The sequence below is a fragment of the Bos javanicus genome, chromosome 9 (genome assembly GCF_032452875.1).
Source record: "Bos javanicus breed banteng chromosome 9, ARS-OSU_banteng_1.0, whole genome shotgun sequence".
NCBI lineage: Eukaryota > Metazoa > Chordata > Mammalia > Artiodactyla > Bovidae > Bos > Bos javanicus.
Window position 1 is genome coordinate 10,000,001 of NC_083876.1, and position 13,024 is coordinate 10,013,024.

Sequence of the window (13,024 nt, forward strand, 5' to 3'; positions counted from 1 at the left end):
CTGTTGATATGATAGAGCAATATAGAGATGTCAGTTTAACAGCTCCAAAGATCTACTACACATTTTGTAAACGTATTTCAGTTATATTTTGGCAGTAAAGAGAGCAGGAAGATAATGCTTCCATTAAAGTGATCAACTATTCTTGTAGGAATTGGGTAAGATGAGTGAAAAGGCTTTTAGATGAAATTATCTCTGTATAAATTGCTTTTGCATATGTAACTGCCTTTGCATATGTAACTGTCTCACAGAGTTTTGGGGCAGTTCAGCCGGTGCAGCCCTGGGGGTGGTGTTTGTGGACACGAGCTCCAAGAAGGAAGTGTATGTATGGCTTTTCAGTAAGCCTGCTGCTTAGCTGTTACACTGCGTTAATTCAGTCTTTTCACTCCCAGCCTTCTTTCTGTTTTCTTACACAGTTGATTAAAACTTTCGTTAACTTTTACTGTTTCAGCTCTGTGTTATTTTCCGTTCTTAAAGCAATTATGGTCAGTGGGAACAAGATCTCAATTCGTGCTGTCCAGCCACTTGGAACAGCGTGTCAGCGTGAGCGCTCCAGCAGTAACACTGATGGAAAGAGAGCCGCCAGACACACTCAGTTGTTTCTCAGATACTTTGGGCCTGATCTTGTCTGAGTGCATTTTAAATTTTATGTTAGAGTGAAATGCATTTTAAATCATACACTTTTCTGTAATAAATGCTTTTATCTGCAGAAATTCCACATGGAAGTACTTGAAAAGCAACACTCTTCTTGATGCATTATTTTCCTTTAACATATTTCTAAGTGCTTCTGTAGCTCAGAAATGCATGAGTGTTTGTTTCTTTCCTGTGCCTATAATTCTGATTACTTTCTTTTTGTTTTTTCCTCCTGACTTCCCACCTGCATTCCACAGATTGCCTCCTCTGATGCTCCTCTTCAGCCTTTGGTATCCTCTCCTTCTCTACAAGCTGCTGTTGAGAAAAACAAATTGGAGGTATGGTGGTGTTCTAGCCAGCTGTGTCCATACGCTCGGTGTGAACGTGCCATCATTTATGCTGTATTAGTTGTTTATTATGGATGCTGTAATAGTTGTTTATGCTTTGAATGGTCTCCAGTATTAAATACATTAAATACAACAATTTTAGGACCGCTTTCCTATGCTGCAGGTAGGATTAAAGAGCTTTAATCTGTATTTAATTTCAGAATGACTAATTTATCGGTACCATAGATTTATTTCAGCATTTAATAAGCAATTATTTTTTCGCTGTTGTTTCCGCTACCACCTTAGGCTTAAAGGAACTGTTCTATAATTGCTCTTGAATTCTTTGATTTACTAGGAAGAGATTTTGGTTAAAATTTTTCTTTCTATGATTCTATTGTTATAAACTCTTGAACGTTCATGTCATTTTGTTTTTTAAGCCATAGTAACTATCGTATGGATACAGTGTATGCGTAGAGTCATCATTGTTGTAGAGAGTGATAATTGTTGAGATGTGTGTGGGGTAGGAGTGATTGCGGAGCGTGGTGCTATACCGTTATGGACTTTTAAAGTCATCCCTATAAATAGTTGAAGGTTTTAATTTTTTTGACTCTTTTATCTTTTTTTTGTTGTTATAATGACCATAGTGAATTTGAGACATCCTTTATCTCACACTTTGTCTGTGTCTCCTCATTGCTAAATGGTGTACTTGACATGTGAGATACAAAGACAGATAAGGTGTATCCTCTGCCGGGGAGATGCTTCCATCGAACAGAGGAAAATGGGGAACCTTACGGGGGTTTCTGGCGCAGCCGAATGGGGGCCGTGATTGCTGAGCCCTCACAGAGCTGCTCTGGCCCAGGGCGCTCATTCTTCCTGGACGTTCCCTGTGAGGACTGGGGTGCAGTCCAGACAGAAAAAGTGTCCTGTGAAGAAAGCCTGCGGGCAGAGCAGGATGAGTGGGGTTTGTGGCAGAAGGCAGGCATGTGGCTGGTGGGGAAGCGGAGGCGCGCCTTCCTGGGAGCCTCTTGGCGCGTCTGGGCTCTGACCCTAGGCCCTGGCTCCGCAGTGCCTTCCACGGGTAGAAGGAGCGTCCGGAACCGGTTTTCTCCTCCGGACTGTCTGTGCCACCATCTCCGGAGAGTGAACTTTGTGCTGCTGGATGTAGAAGAGGCCCGAGGACTTGTTGCTCTGGCTCAGGCATGAAATGATGGGAGCGTGTGCTGAACTGGAGGCAGAGGGAGTGGAAGGAAGAGTGGTCTTCAAAGACCCGGAGAAGGTCGGGTCTGTGAGGTGTATGATGAGTGAGTCGTGGAGGTGCTCTGGGGACCTTGATGACTCCTGGCTGCAGGCCTGAGCATCTCAGCAGATGATGCGCTCTCCAGGGAGAAGGGATCCAGGCTGAGGAGGAGGAGCAGCTTTGAGGTGAGAATAGGGATGGGGCAGACGTAAGAGTTGGGTGTGTTGAATGTGAGGTGACTGAACACCTGTGAGGGGTCTGGTGGGAGGTTGGAGACACAGGTCTGGAGGCCGAGGAGAGATCCCAGGTGGAGGAGTGCAGAGGCAGTCCGCGTATACTGTGTTGAGTGGTGACATGAGAGTGGAGAGCTGGGCACGCTGGAACCTCACAGCACAGCAAGGGGGTCCCGAGGAGACAGTGAGGGGTGGTTTGGAGCATGAAGGGCGTGGTTGGAGCTGGAGAGACTTGGGTGGTCAGAGAGTTGTAGGTGTTAGGGGCCAGGAGCAGAGAGGAAGCCCTGCAGGAGGTGGAGGTGGCCTCAAGGGCGTGAAAGGTGGCTGCGGTGCCTGTTCAGAGGGTGGAAGCCCTCAGGTCACGTGTCTGCTGTGCGGGGCTGGCCACCAGGTCCTGGAAAGCGGGGTCTTACCCGGCCTAGTGGCGGCGTCTTGCCTGACAGCATTTAGACACCATTTAGACAGCGTTTAAGGGCACTCCGTCAAAAGGTTTATTCATGCTTTTTTTTTCTTACCCTCTTAAAATTTCTAATTTTATGTAGTTTTATAATGTGTATAATAGAGTACTATATGTGCTTTATTAATAAATACATACATATATTGAGTATGTTTGCTCACAACATTTGAGACAGAAGTGCATAATAAAAAGTTTTAGAGACTATATCTTTAATGAACCCAAGATCTACTTTTCTTTGCCTTATAGGACTTGAACATTTTTTCCTGTTCTCTTTTGCAGAAGGTCTCCTATTTCACTATATCATTTGGCTATGTAATAACCAAATTTCAGGAACTACTGTTTTGAAATATCAAACACTGCTGTGTTTTATTCTTGCTGAGAAAATAGTTTAAAACAACTTAGGTTCTCACAGTACTCTTTGGTCTTTCTTTCAGCAGCTTTTGATTCTAAAGATGGGTGTTATCTGTAGGTAAAACTATATGGCCTGTGTTTAGAGCCCATGTTTTTGTTTTTTTTTTTCAGAAAACATAGAAAATGAAAGTTTAATAATGCTCACTAAACGTTAGGGTCCTAGAAAGGTCTGCTACTGGTACATCTTAGCTTATTTATAAGATTTTGAATATTGCTTGTTTCATAGAGTGGTTGAAACTAATCTCTTCAGACTGCATTTATCTACCTTTTCTAGCAGCTCTGGTTTTGAGGTATTCCCAGGAGAAAGAGAGAGAGATTTGTCTCTCAGAAAGGACTTACAGAAAATTTTGAGATTTCTGTTCATCCTACTAAGAGCCAAAGAAGAAATAGCAACTGCCTTAACAAATCAGAAGCGTTGATACTAAAGATATATTTCCTCCAACCTAAAAAAATATATATATATTTCACCATTCCCTTAGGAAACTTGTATCTTAAATAGATCAGTCACCTGATGAGTTGCCTGCCTTTAAGTTCCTTACTTTTGTCTCCTTTCTTTATTATTAAAATTTTTTTTTCTTGTATTTATACTTTTTATTTTGAGGTATAGCCTGTTAACAACCAATGTTGTGATAGTTCTAGGTGAACAGAGAAGGGCCTCAGCCCTACATATACTATATGTATCCATTCTCCCCTCAACTCCCTTCTCATCCAGGCTGCAGCATAACACGGAGCAGAGTTCCCTGTGCCATACAGTAGGGCCCTGTTGGTTGTCCATTTTAAATATAGCAGTGAGTACACATCCATCCCAGACGCCCTAACTATCCTTTCCCCGTCCTCCCTCTGCCAGCAGCCATAAATTCGTTCTCCAGCCTGTGAGTCTGTTTCTGTTTTGTAAGTTCATTTGTGTCATTTCCTTTTAGATTCCCCGTATAAAGGATGTCATATAATATTTTTCCTTCTCTAACTTACTTTACTCAGAATGGCACTGTCTAGGTCCATCCATGTTGCTGCAAATGGCTGTTTCATTCTTCTTAATGGCCGAGTAATATTCCATTGTATGTGCGCACCGCGTCGTCTTTATCCATTCCTCTGTTGGTGGACATTAAGGTTGCTTCCATGTCTTGGCTATTTTAAACAGTGCTGCAGTGAACATTGGGGCACATGTATCTTTTTGGATCATGCTTTTCTCTGCATATATGCTGAGAAGCGGGATTGCAGGGTCATATGGTCACTCTATTTTTAGTTTTTTAAGGAATCTCCACACTGTTCTCTATAGTGACTATACCAGTTTCCATCCTCATCAACAGTATAGGATTCCTTTCTCTCCACACCCTCTCCAGCTTTTATTGTTTGTGGGTATTTTGATGATGGCCATTTTGGCTAGAACCCATGTTTTTAATGTGACTTCAAGGCCCATGTCATAATATTGTTGCTTACAGCCATATTTTGACAACTGAAATTCCAGTGTTTAAGACATCAAATTGTGCTCTCCCTTGGTTAAACACAGCTAGCTGGTTTAATTTGGGCTTCCCTTGTGGCTCAGCTGATAAAGAATCTGCCTGCAAAGCGGGAGACCTGGGTTCAGTCCCTGGGTTGGGAAGATCCTCTGGAGAAGGGAAGGGCTAGGGAAAGATTTACTGAGCGTGGCCCTGCTCATCAGAACAAGACCCAGTTTCTCCCACAGTCAGTCTCTCCCATCAAGAAGCTTCCGTAAGGCTTTTATCCTTATCTGTCAGAGGGCAGACCAGATGAAAACCACAATCACAGAAAACTAATGAAACTCATCACATGGACCACAGCCACATGAGCCATGCCATGTTCTGACAAAACGTGGTCCACTGGAGAAGGGAATGGTGAACCACTTCGGTATTTTTGCCTTGAGAACCCCATGAACAATATGAAAAGGCAGAAACCCTAAAGGAAACCAGTCCTGAATATTCATTAGAAGGACTGATGTTGAAGCTGAATCTCCAGTACTTTGGCCACCTGATGTGAAGAACTGACTCATTTGAAAAGACCCCGATGCTGGGAAAGATGGAAGGCAGGAGGAGAAGGGAACGACGGAGGACTAGATGGTTGGATGGCATCACTGACTCAATGGACATGGGTTTGAGTAAGCTCCAGGAGTTGGTGATGGACAAGGAGGCCTGGCGTGCTGCAGTCCATAGGGTCGTAAAGAGTTGGACATGACTGAGTGACTGAACTGAACTGGTTTAATTTATTTTTGGTGATTTCAGATGTACCCACCAGTCATAGTGATTAGAAAGATGGGCTTCTTCCCCATCTCATGACAGTGACATCCTTGAGAAATAACTAAGAGCTTTGAAGGGCTGCAGGACCATCCACCTCCAGCATATTAGTGAGGATGTCCAGTTATGTTGCTTTCCTCCCTAAACTTGACTGGTGTCTGGAAAACATTTCATGACATCTGAAGGACTTCTGCACATCCTGTTTATTTTTCACTTACACAGTGGCGGTGATATTCCTTACCTCGGAAGGCTTTTATGCAGGTCTCGGTGAGTCACATGGTGTCTAGCCCTTGAGAAGGGCTCAGGAGGTGCCCGCTGTCCCCTTGGGGAGGACAGTGTGGGGGAAGCAGAGCCCACTGGACGACAGCGAGCATGGAGGCTTTGCAGCCCTCAGCCCTGCTGCGATCGGCTGTGTGTGTCACCTTCCTGAGAGTTTGTTTCTGCATTTGTAAAATGACAATGAGGACTTTCTTCCGACATTATTATAAACATTGACTTAGACAGTAAGGTGCTTATCACAGTGCCTGGCCCATAGGAGCTTTAATTTTATCTCTACCATTTTGGCTTAGGAATTGCTGGTGTTGACTTTCCCAATTTACAAATAGTAAAGATTCTTCTCTTGAGAGAGGTGGTGTCAAGCACCATTTTTAAAGGCATAGGTGCAGATGCAACATTTAGGCATTTTCACCAAGTTTCATGTGTTTATTTTCATGCCTTTTCTAGGTTCAGCAGTTTATCCTTTTGTCTTTGCTGCCAGGGACTAAGGTCTAGATCAGCACTCAGTTGCATTATCATCAGATTGTAAATTTCTAGGTATCTCTTCCCTCCATATGCCTTACAAATGCTCGTTGTTTAATCTACTTCATTTTCCTTTTCCCACCTGTTTATAGCCCTTAAGTTTTTATCATTATATCTTATTTCATCCTTCTTGAAAATGCAAATTGTGAACTTTATAATATCATTATAGTTTACTTTGACTGGGTTGTATCATATATGCAAACCAGTCAGCTCGTTCTGGTCCCCAAGCACTATCTTCAACGTTATTTTCAAGAGAAAATAATCGTATTTGTCCTTTAAAAATACCACAACACTATGGTGATTGAAAAAAAAATTAAAGTGATTTTACACTTTGCTTCTCATGTTTACATGTTGTACTCTGCCTTCATCTGGTTGATAAAGAATTCTCTTCTATGAGTTAGTTTTTATTTTCTTTGTATTCAAATTTCAACTTCTTGGTTGCTGTTAGGAAACCTAACTTTATGTAAAGATGCAATGAGAATTTATTGAATAGAAATTGCATTTGTTTTAAACAAATTCTGAAATATCAAAGAAGTTCTAAATTGTCTCACTTCTGTCTTAATTTTTTAAGGAAAGTTATTCTTTATTGTGTTATTAACATACTTGATGACAGTATGAATTTGCTGTGCTTTCTTTCATGTCTCAGTATCACTGAATATTGTCATCATTGAAATTTGTACTCTCTTCAAGTGACTCCAACTAATAAAATAAAAATGTATGAAGAGCTGACATTTTTAAAAAAGTGAACTTATCAAAGCTTTCGGCTGTGTTTTAGAAAGAAAAGGAAAAAAAAAAGGAAGAGAAAAAGAAAGAAAAGGAGCCAGAAAAGCCTACAAAACCTCTTACAACTGAAAAGGTAATCTCTTGCTGTTTTTTAATCCACACAGGCTACAACCTTCTCTGTATAGTTATATATGGATGATTTGGAGATACTTATGATATGCAGTGTCATTCTTTGAACCAGTATTTGCGGAGTGTGTCCTGTATCTGTCTGGTCCTGTATGACTTGTAATCCGGTGCATATGTGTGGGTGTAGATTCCTGTGAGTTTCTCGAGGGCAAGTATTATTCCTGATGTAAAGAGTGGTGGTTTTAGCTTTCTTGCACAGTCTGACTTCACAGTCAGCACAGTTGAGAGAGTGCAGAGGGCCCTGCAGAGGCCTTCAGAAGACACTCCACACTGAGTGTAGCACTCGAGTGGACTGACGTGTAGGTAGGATGGAGGTTGTGAGGAGTGTGTCCTGTGGAGAGAACACCTTGAGGACGTAACCGAAAGTAAAGACAGGGTTTATTTAGAAAAAGAGTGAGCAGTAGAGTGAAGAAAGATCTATGTCTGTGGGAAAGTCGTGGGAAAGAGACCAGAATGGTAGATTGAGCTCAAATTGTAGAGGACTTTAAGGTCCACATTGATCCTTTTTGAAGGACAGGCTGTGGATTCTTTTGGAAGGTTCTTTTGCAGTGATGAGCAGGAGAGCTGTGATCAGGCCTACTGTCTTGCTACACTACTGTAGCAAGATACGATGGATGTCTGTAAAGGACTTGGTTAAATAGTCATGGTGGCTTGGCTCTCAGTGCATTTCCTCACACAATGATGGAGCACAGAAAGAGAATTATTAGTAAAGAGAGCGTGTCCTTGATTTTAATTGTTGCAGTGTGAATAGTCGACTTTATGAAGGCATAAATTACACAGTACAAACTGCTTCCATTTGAAGTGTAACTGGCTCTTTTTCCATCACGTTTATTAGAATAGCCTGTTCCTTCAGAAAGTTATAAGCATGCCTTCAGCTTTAAGACGTGCTGCTAAGCATCCCAAGGCTGGTCAGAACTTTATGGAGCACCCACACCTGTCCACCATCTGTGCCTTCACCTCCCTCCTAGTGGGTGTCCCCTTAACCTCTGGCCCCACCAGTACCAGGCCAACCTGTCTGTTGCCCCCTGAACACACTTCCCATCTCTTCCCTGAACTGCCTGGCCAAGGCTGTCCTTTGCTCTCCCCCAACTTCCCTAGGCCTCCTCCTTGTCCGTGAAGGCCCTCTAACCACCCCAAGTAGATGCACTTTCTCCCTTCCTCAGAATTCCGGGGACATTGTCATACATTTGATTGTATTATTTCCTCTCTCATATGATTCTTTAATTATACTGTTAGATCAGTTTCTTTGCCCAACAGGGGATGCATCTAGGTTTTGTTTTAGTCAGATGTTAAATATTATAAAACTTTTTATAAGGAGTGATTAGTAATTATAACCCCAGTTACTTAAATTGCTTCAGTTCTCCTCGGGAAACTTTTCTCTTCAGCGTGCATCAGTAAGAAGCTGTAAGTGAAATCTCTTTGACAGTTTTCTCTTTGATTGCAAATGAATTTAAAAATCACCAGAAGGTTTTATCTTTTGTTTTCAAAAGTTAGAAATATCAAAGAGTTTATATAATGCCTTACTGTTGTACTTGGCAAGATTTAAAATTTAACCTCTTTTACAACATGTATTTTTTTCTCTTAAAAAAAATTTTGCCCTGAGAATACAGTGAGCATTCGATGTCATGACCTCGTGTATTTCATTGCCTTATGTGTAAGTGCTTGCCTTCCGTTGCCCGCTGAGGGAAGGGGCCGCCAGTGACCTGTGAGCAGTCTCTGGATCGCGGGTGTGAGAAGAGCACTTCAGAGGTGGGCACGGGGAGGAGCCGGCACTTTTCTGTTACCTTCAGTGTTAGGTTTTACTAAACCCAGTTCACACCTCGTCTGTTACTCTTGCTCACCCTGCAGAGTTCAGGACTCCTGCTGCTGCTAGTGGGAACCTTGCTGAAGGAATAATCACCCACAGGGAGAAACCTCAGTTCCTGTCAAACTTTCGTGGTCAGGATAGTACAAGCTGCATGAGAAGGGAGAGACCAGTGCATTTACAAGTCTGCACAGTGGGGAGACAGAGCAGTGGCGCCAGTGAGCTCTCCTCTTTCGCACTAGCCGTTTCTCTGTGCCTTGTCTCTGAGCTGAGGTAGTCAGGCAGCTTGTATAGTCTTGTTGTTGTTTAGTCACTAAGTCGTGTCCGACTCTGCAACCCCATGGACTATAGCTCACCAGGCCCATGGGATTTCCCAGGCCAAGAATACTAAAGTGGGTTGCTATTTACTTCTCCAGGTGATCTTCCCAACCCAGGGATTGAACCCACGTCTCCTGCATTGACAGGTGGATTCTTTACCACTGAGCCCCCATGGAAACCCCCGTGTATAATCTACAGAGGAGAAATTAGTAGTAATAGTGAAAATTATATCAGTAGTAGTCAGAATATCATCCTCATTAATAAGAAGGGGTTGGCTTTATTGGCTATCTGTTATCTGCCAGGAACTGGGCAGGTGTAGTTTGCATGTGCACTTACAAGTGTGAAGTGACCAGCCTTGTATTCACCACCTGGTCAGGAAACAGGACGTGGCCGGCTCCCCAGAAGCTGCCACCGTAACACCTCCTGGTTCAGTCACCTCTCTTCTTCCCAGAGATAATCGTTTCCTTGCATTTAGAAATAGATTTATCTTCTCTGAGTGTGTATGTAAATAATAGAAATCATATTTAGAAAATACTGTTTTTCCTGTATTTTTTGAACATACAAATGATAGCACGAATATTCTTTTGTTTTGCTTTTTTTTTCCAGTCAGCATTTTTTTGGTATATAGTTGTCTGCTTCCTTAGTCAATTGTTGTGTAGTATTTCATCGTATTTTTGTTTCTTACTTTATCCATTCAATTGGTAAACACTGGGATTATATCCAGGCTTTAGCTCTTAATAAGCAGTGCTGCTGTGAGTGCTTTTGTACGTGCCTCTAGGTGTGTACTTCTTCAGGATGTATTTACGAGTGGACTTGTTTGGTCATAAAGTGTGAACACTGTTGTGCATACTCAGTTGCTAAGTCATGTCACACAGCCCTGCATCATGTACACCAAATGCCAAATGTATTCTGGTGACCCTGCGTTCTTTCAACATTTGGTATTATCAGAAATATTGTTTAAAGTCTGATGAGTGTATAGTGATATCTCATTGTATTTTAAGTGTCCATTTTATATATTACGAACAAAGCTCAGGGCCTTTTCACATGTTTATAGCCCATTTGGAGCCCCCCTTTGGAGCTCTGATTCAGATCTTTTACCTCTTTTTAAATTGGATTGCTTACTTTTCCCTTGTTGCCTTTTTTTTCCCTAAATACAGTTTCTCTTTATTTTTTTTAATTGCCTATTTTTTTCTTTTTTAAAATTTATTTTAATTGGAGGCTAATTACAATATTGCGGTTTTAACAATCAACACACACGCATACATGTCGAAGAAACTGGTCCTTTTCCAGTTACATGTTTGCAAATGTCTTATTTCTGTGGTTTTATTGCTCTTTTTATTTCTGGTTTGTGAATCAGTGATAGAAGGCATCCTTGTCTTATTCCTGACCTCAGAGGGAAGGCTTTCAGCTCTTCACCTGTGTGTGTTCTCTTTACTCCTTGCAAAGACCAGTTATTGTTGGAGGTGGAGGAACCAAGAATCAGAGAGAATATATGAACTGGCTAATGTAATCTAGTTTAGTTAGATAATTTATGGAGCTTGGAAAAATAGGATTTCATTTCTTTTATAAGGCAGAGCAGACTAAGCTCCATCTTGTACATCTTCATGTGTTTGAAAGAGTGATGCTTGATAGGGTTTATTTTTCCAGAATACCTCTTCTAAGTCCACTTATTTCTGCACATAATTAAAGCCATTAACATGGACTTGACATGCAGCAGTGAGTTAATAAACAGTTACTTGGAAGTGTGCTAATTGGGGATCAGAAGGAACCTTGCTACCTAGTCCCAATCTCTTATTTTATACAGGAGCAGACTAAAACCTAGAAGGACATCAAGCCACTGAAAAGTGACTTGCTCAGTGCTAACAGTTGTTAGCAGTTGAGGGGGTTTGCTGGGGTCCAGCCCCGGCTGATTCAGGGTATTCAAAGGGGAGACGGTGTCGGTGACTATTTAAATATTCATCAAAGATATAAAGAGTAATAGAATGAGGATAGCTCAGTAGGAAAATTCAGTGGAGAAAAGAGGCTGAGTAGCTTGGTTTATGCGGGAGACCAATAAAACTTCAAGACAAGAAGCTTGCACCACTTAGGTAGGCTGCAGGCGTCCGTCCGTTCTCCCGAAGGAGAGGAGACACTGAGGCCTCCGGGTCGGATCTTAGAAGCCCAGGCATAATTAGTAAGCATGGCGGGTTCCATGCTCCAGATGGAGACTCAGCCAGAGTTTGAGAGAGAGAGCGACATGGGGAGACCAGTATTTCGAGGAACTGATCCCAATTCTTTATTTTCCAGAGTCTGTTTTTATACACTGAGATGTTATACAAAAGTCACGTGGGGGCAGCAGTCCTAACTTTTATTAAAGTCAGGTGCTTCATACAAATGTATACAGAGGTCTTAGGGGTGTTACATCATTTCTGGCCAGGGGGACCTGCTGACAATTTATGACCCTCTCCTTGTGACAGTGGTCAGTCATCCAGAACACTCTTTTCTCCAGGGGTGATTATTCTTAAAACAGATGCCACCCAAATAAAGTTACATTCCTATAGGGTGAGGGTGTAGTGGGTTTTAGTTAAGGAAAGAATTTACTTAGTCTAAGGTCTAACGTGATTTATATCAAAGGTTAATACTTATTTCTTCTATATATTCATTAATGTGTGTAAGGGCAGGGGATGTGGAGTCTTAGCAACAAACATTGGCTCAACAAATGAAAAACCCTTCACCAATACAATTTCTAATCAGCCCACTATACTTATACTAATGGTTTTCTAACTTTTCTAAGGAACCTGTTTTTAGAAGGTTTAAAGCATCTCGTGCCTCTCACGGTTGGGAGGCTGTGAGCAATCACGTGTGGCCAGACAAGCCTGTCAGGCAGGCTAGAGAACCTTCAGAGGAGTTTGTAGGTTGAAACACTCGTATCACGCCCAGGAATTATTATTAACTGGAGCTCTAAGTTAACTCCTTCTCCGAAAGAGGTGGTGGGGGACAGCCCCCCATAAAGTCAGAGGTGTAGGGGAGAGCACAAAGTAGTAAAGTAGGCAGGCTCTGGTTATGGGGGTAGATGCTCGAGAATTTCCAGGGAGACTCCTGAGGCTCGATCCCACCTTTGTGTATGTCGAGCCTCCTTCCTCATGACCTTTGCCATGGGTGGAGTGCCTCACGCTGGCCCCCAACAGGGGTTGAACCCAGGTTTTCTTCCGATTTAAGTCCCAGGTCGTTTGTGTGTGTGTGCGTGCTTTGATTTGACATATGTGCCCTCAGGTACTGCAATTTTTTGTTCTGTTGTACATTCTACATCATTTTATAATGAACAGTCCAGGGTTCTCTAAAAAAGAATGGTGTTTATATATAACCCCATCCCATATTGTCTTCTAACTAGTGGATTCATAATTTTTATTGATTTCCTACCTTAGGGACTTCTTCCTTCCGTAAATACACTTGTTTTCCCTAAGCAACCTACTACTTTTGTTTAAATCGTATTTTGTTCTTAGGTCTCCCTGAGGCTTATGTTACTGTGTTGTATAAGCATCTGTTACTAATAGGGTTAGCTGGAGCCAGCTCACTTTCTTTTCTGGGAAGCAGAAGGTAAAACCTAAACATTTACTGAATCAACTGATTAATAGGGCAGATGTTTTTGACATTTAAATAGATGTCTGTCTGT

The 13,024-nt window shown here is 42.0% G+C and overlaps 1 protein-coding gene across 5 annotated transcripts in view; it reads left to right on the forward strand.

The window, feature by feature from the left end:
- SMAP1 (small ArfGAP 1) overlaps positions 1-13,024 on the forward strand; it is a 189,302-nt gene that overhangs the window by 108,402 nt on the left and 67,876 nt on the right. For 2 of the 5 annotated variants that reach the window (XM_061427139.1, XM_061427143.1), the window contains exons 5-6: positions 888-968; positions 7,117-7,197. The exons of 1 other annotated variant lie outside the window; for it this stretch is intronic. In XM_061427139.1, the coding sequence (XP_061283123.1) occupies positions 888-968; positions 7,117-7,197 (162 nt within the window). The remainder of the gene's footprint in view (positions 1-887; positions 969-7,116; positions 7,198-13,024) is intronic. 2 more of the 5 variants (XM_061427140.1, XM_061427141.1) reach the window with 2 other exon arrangements.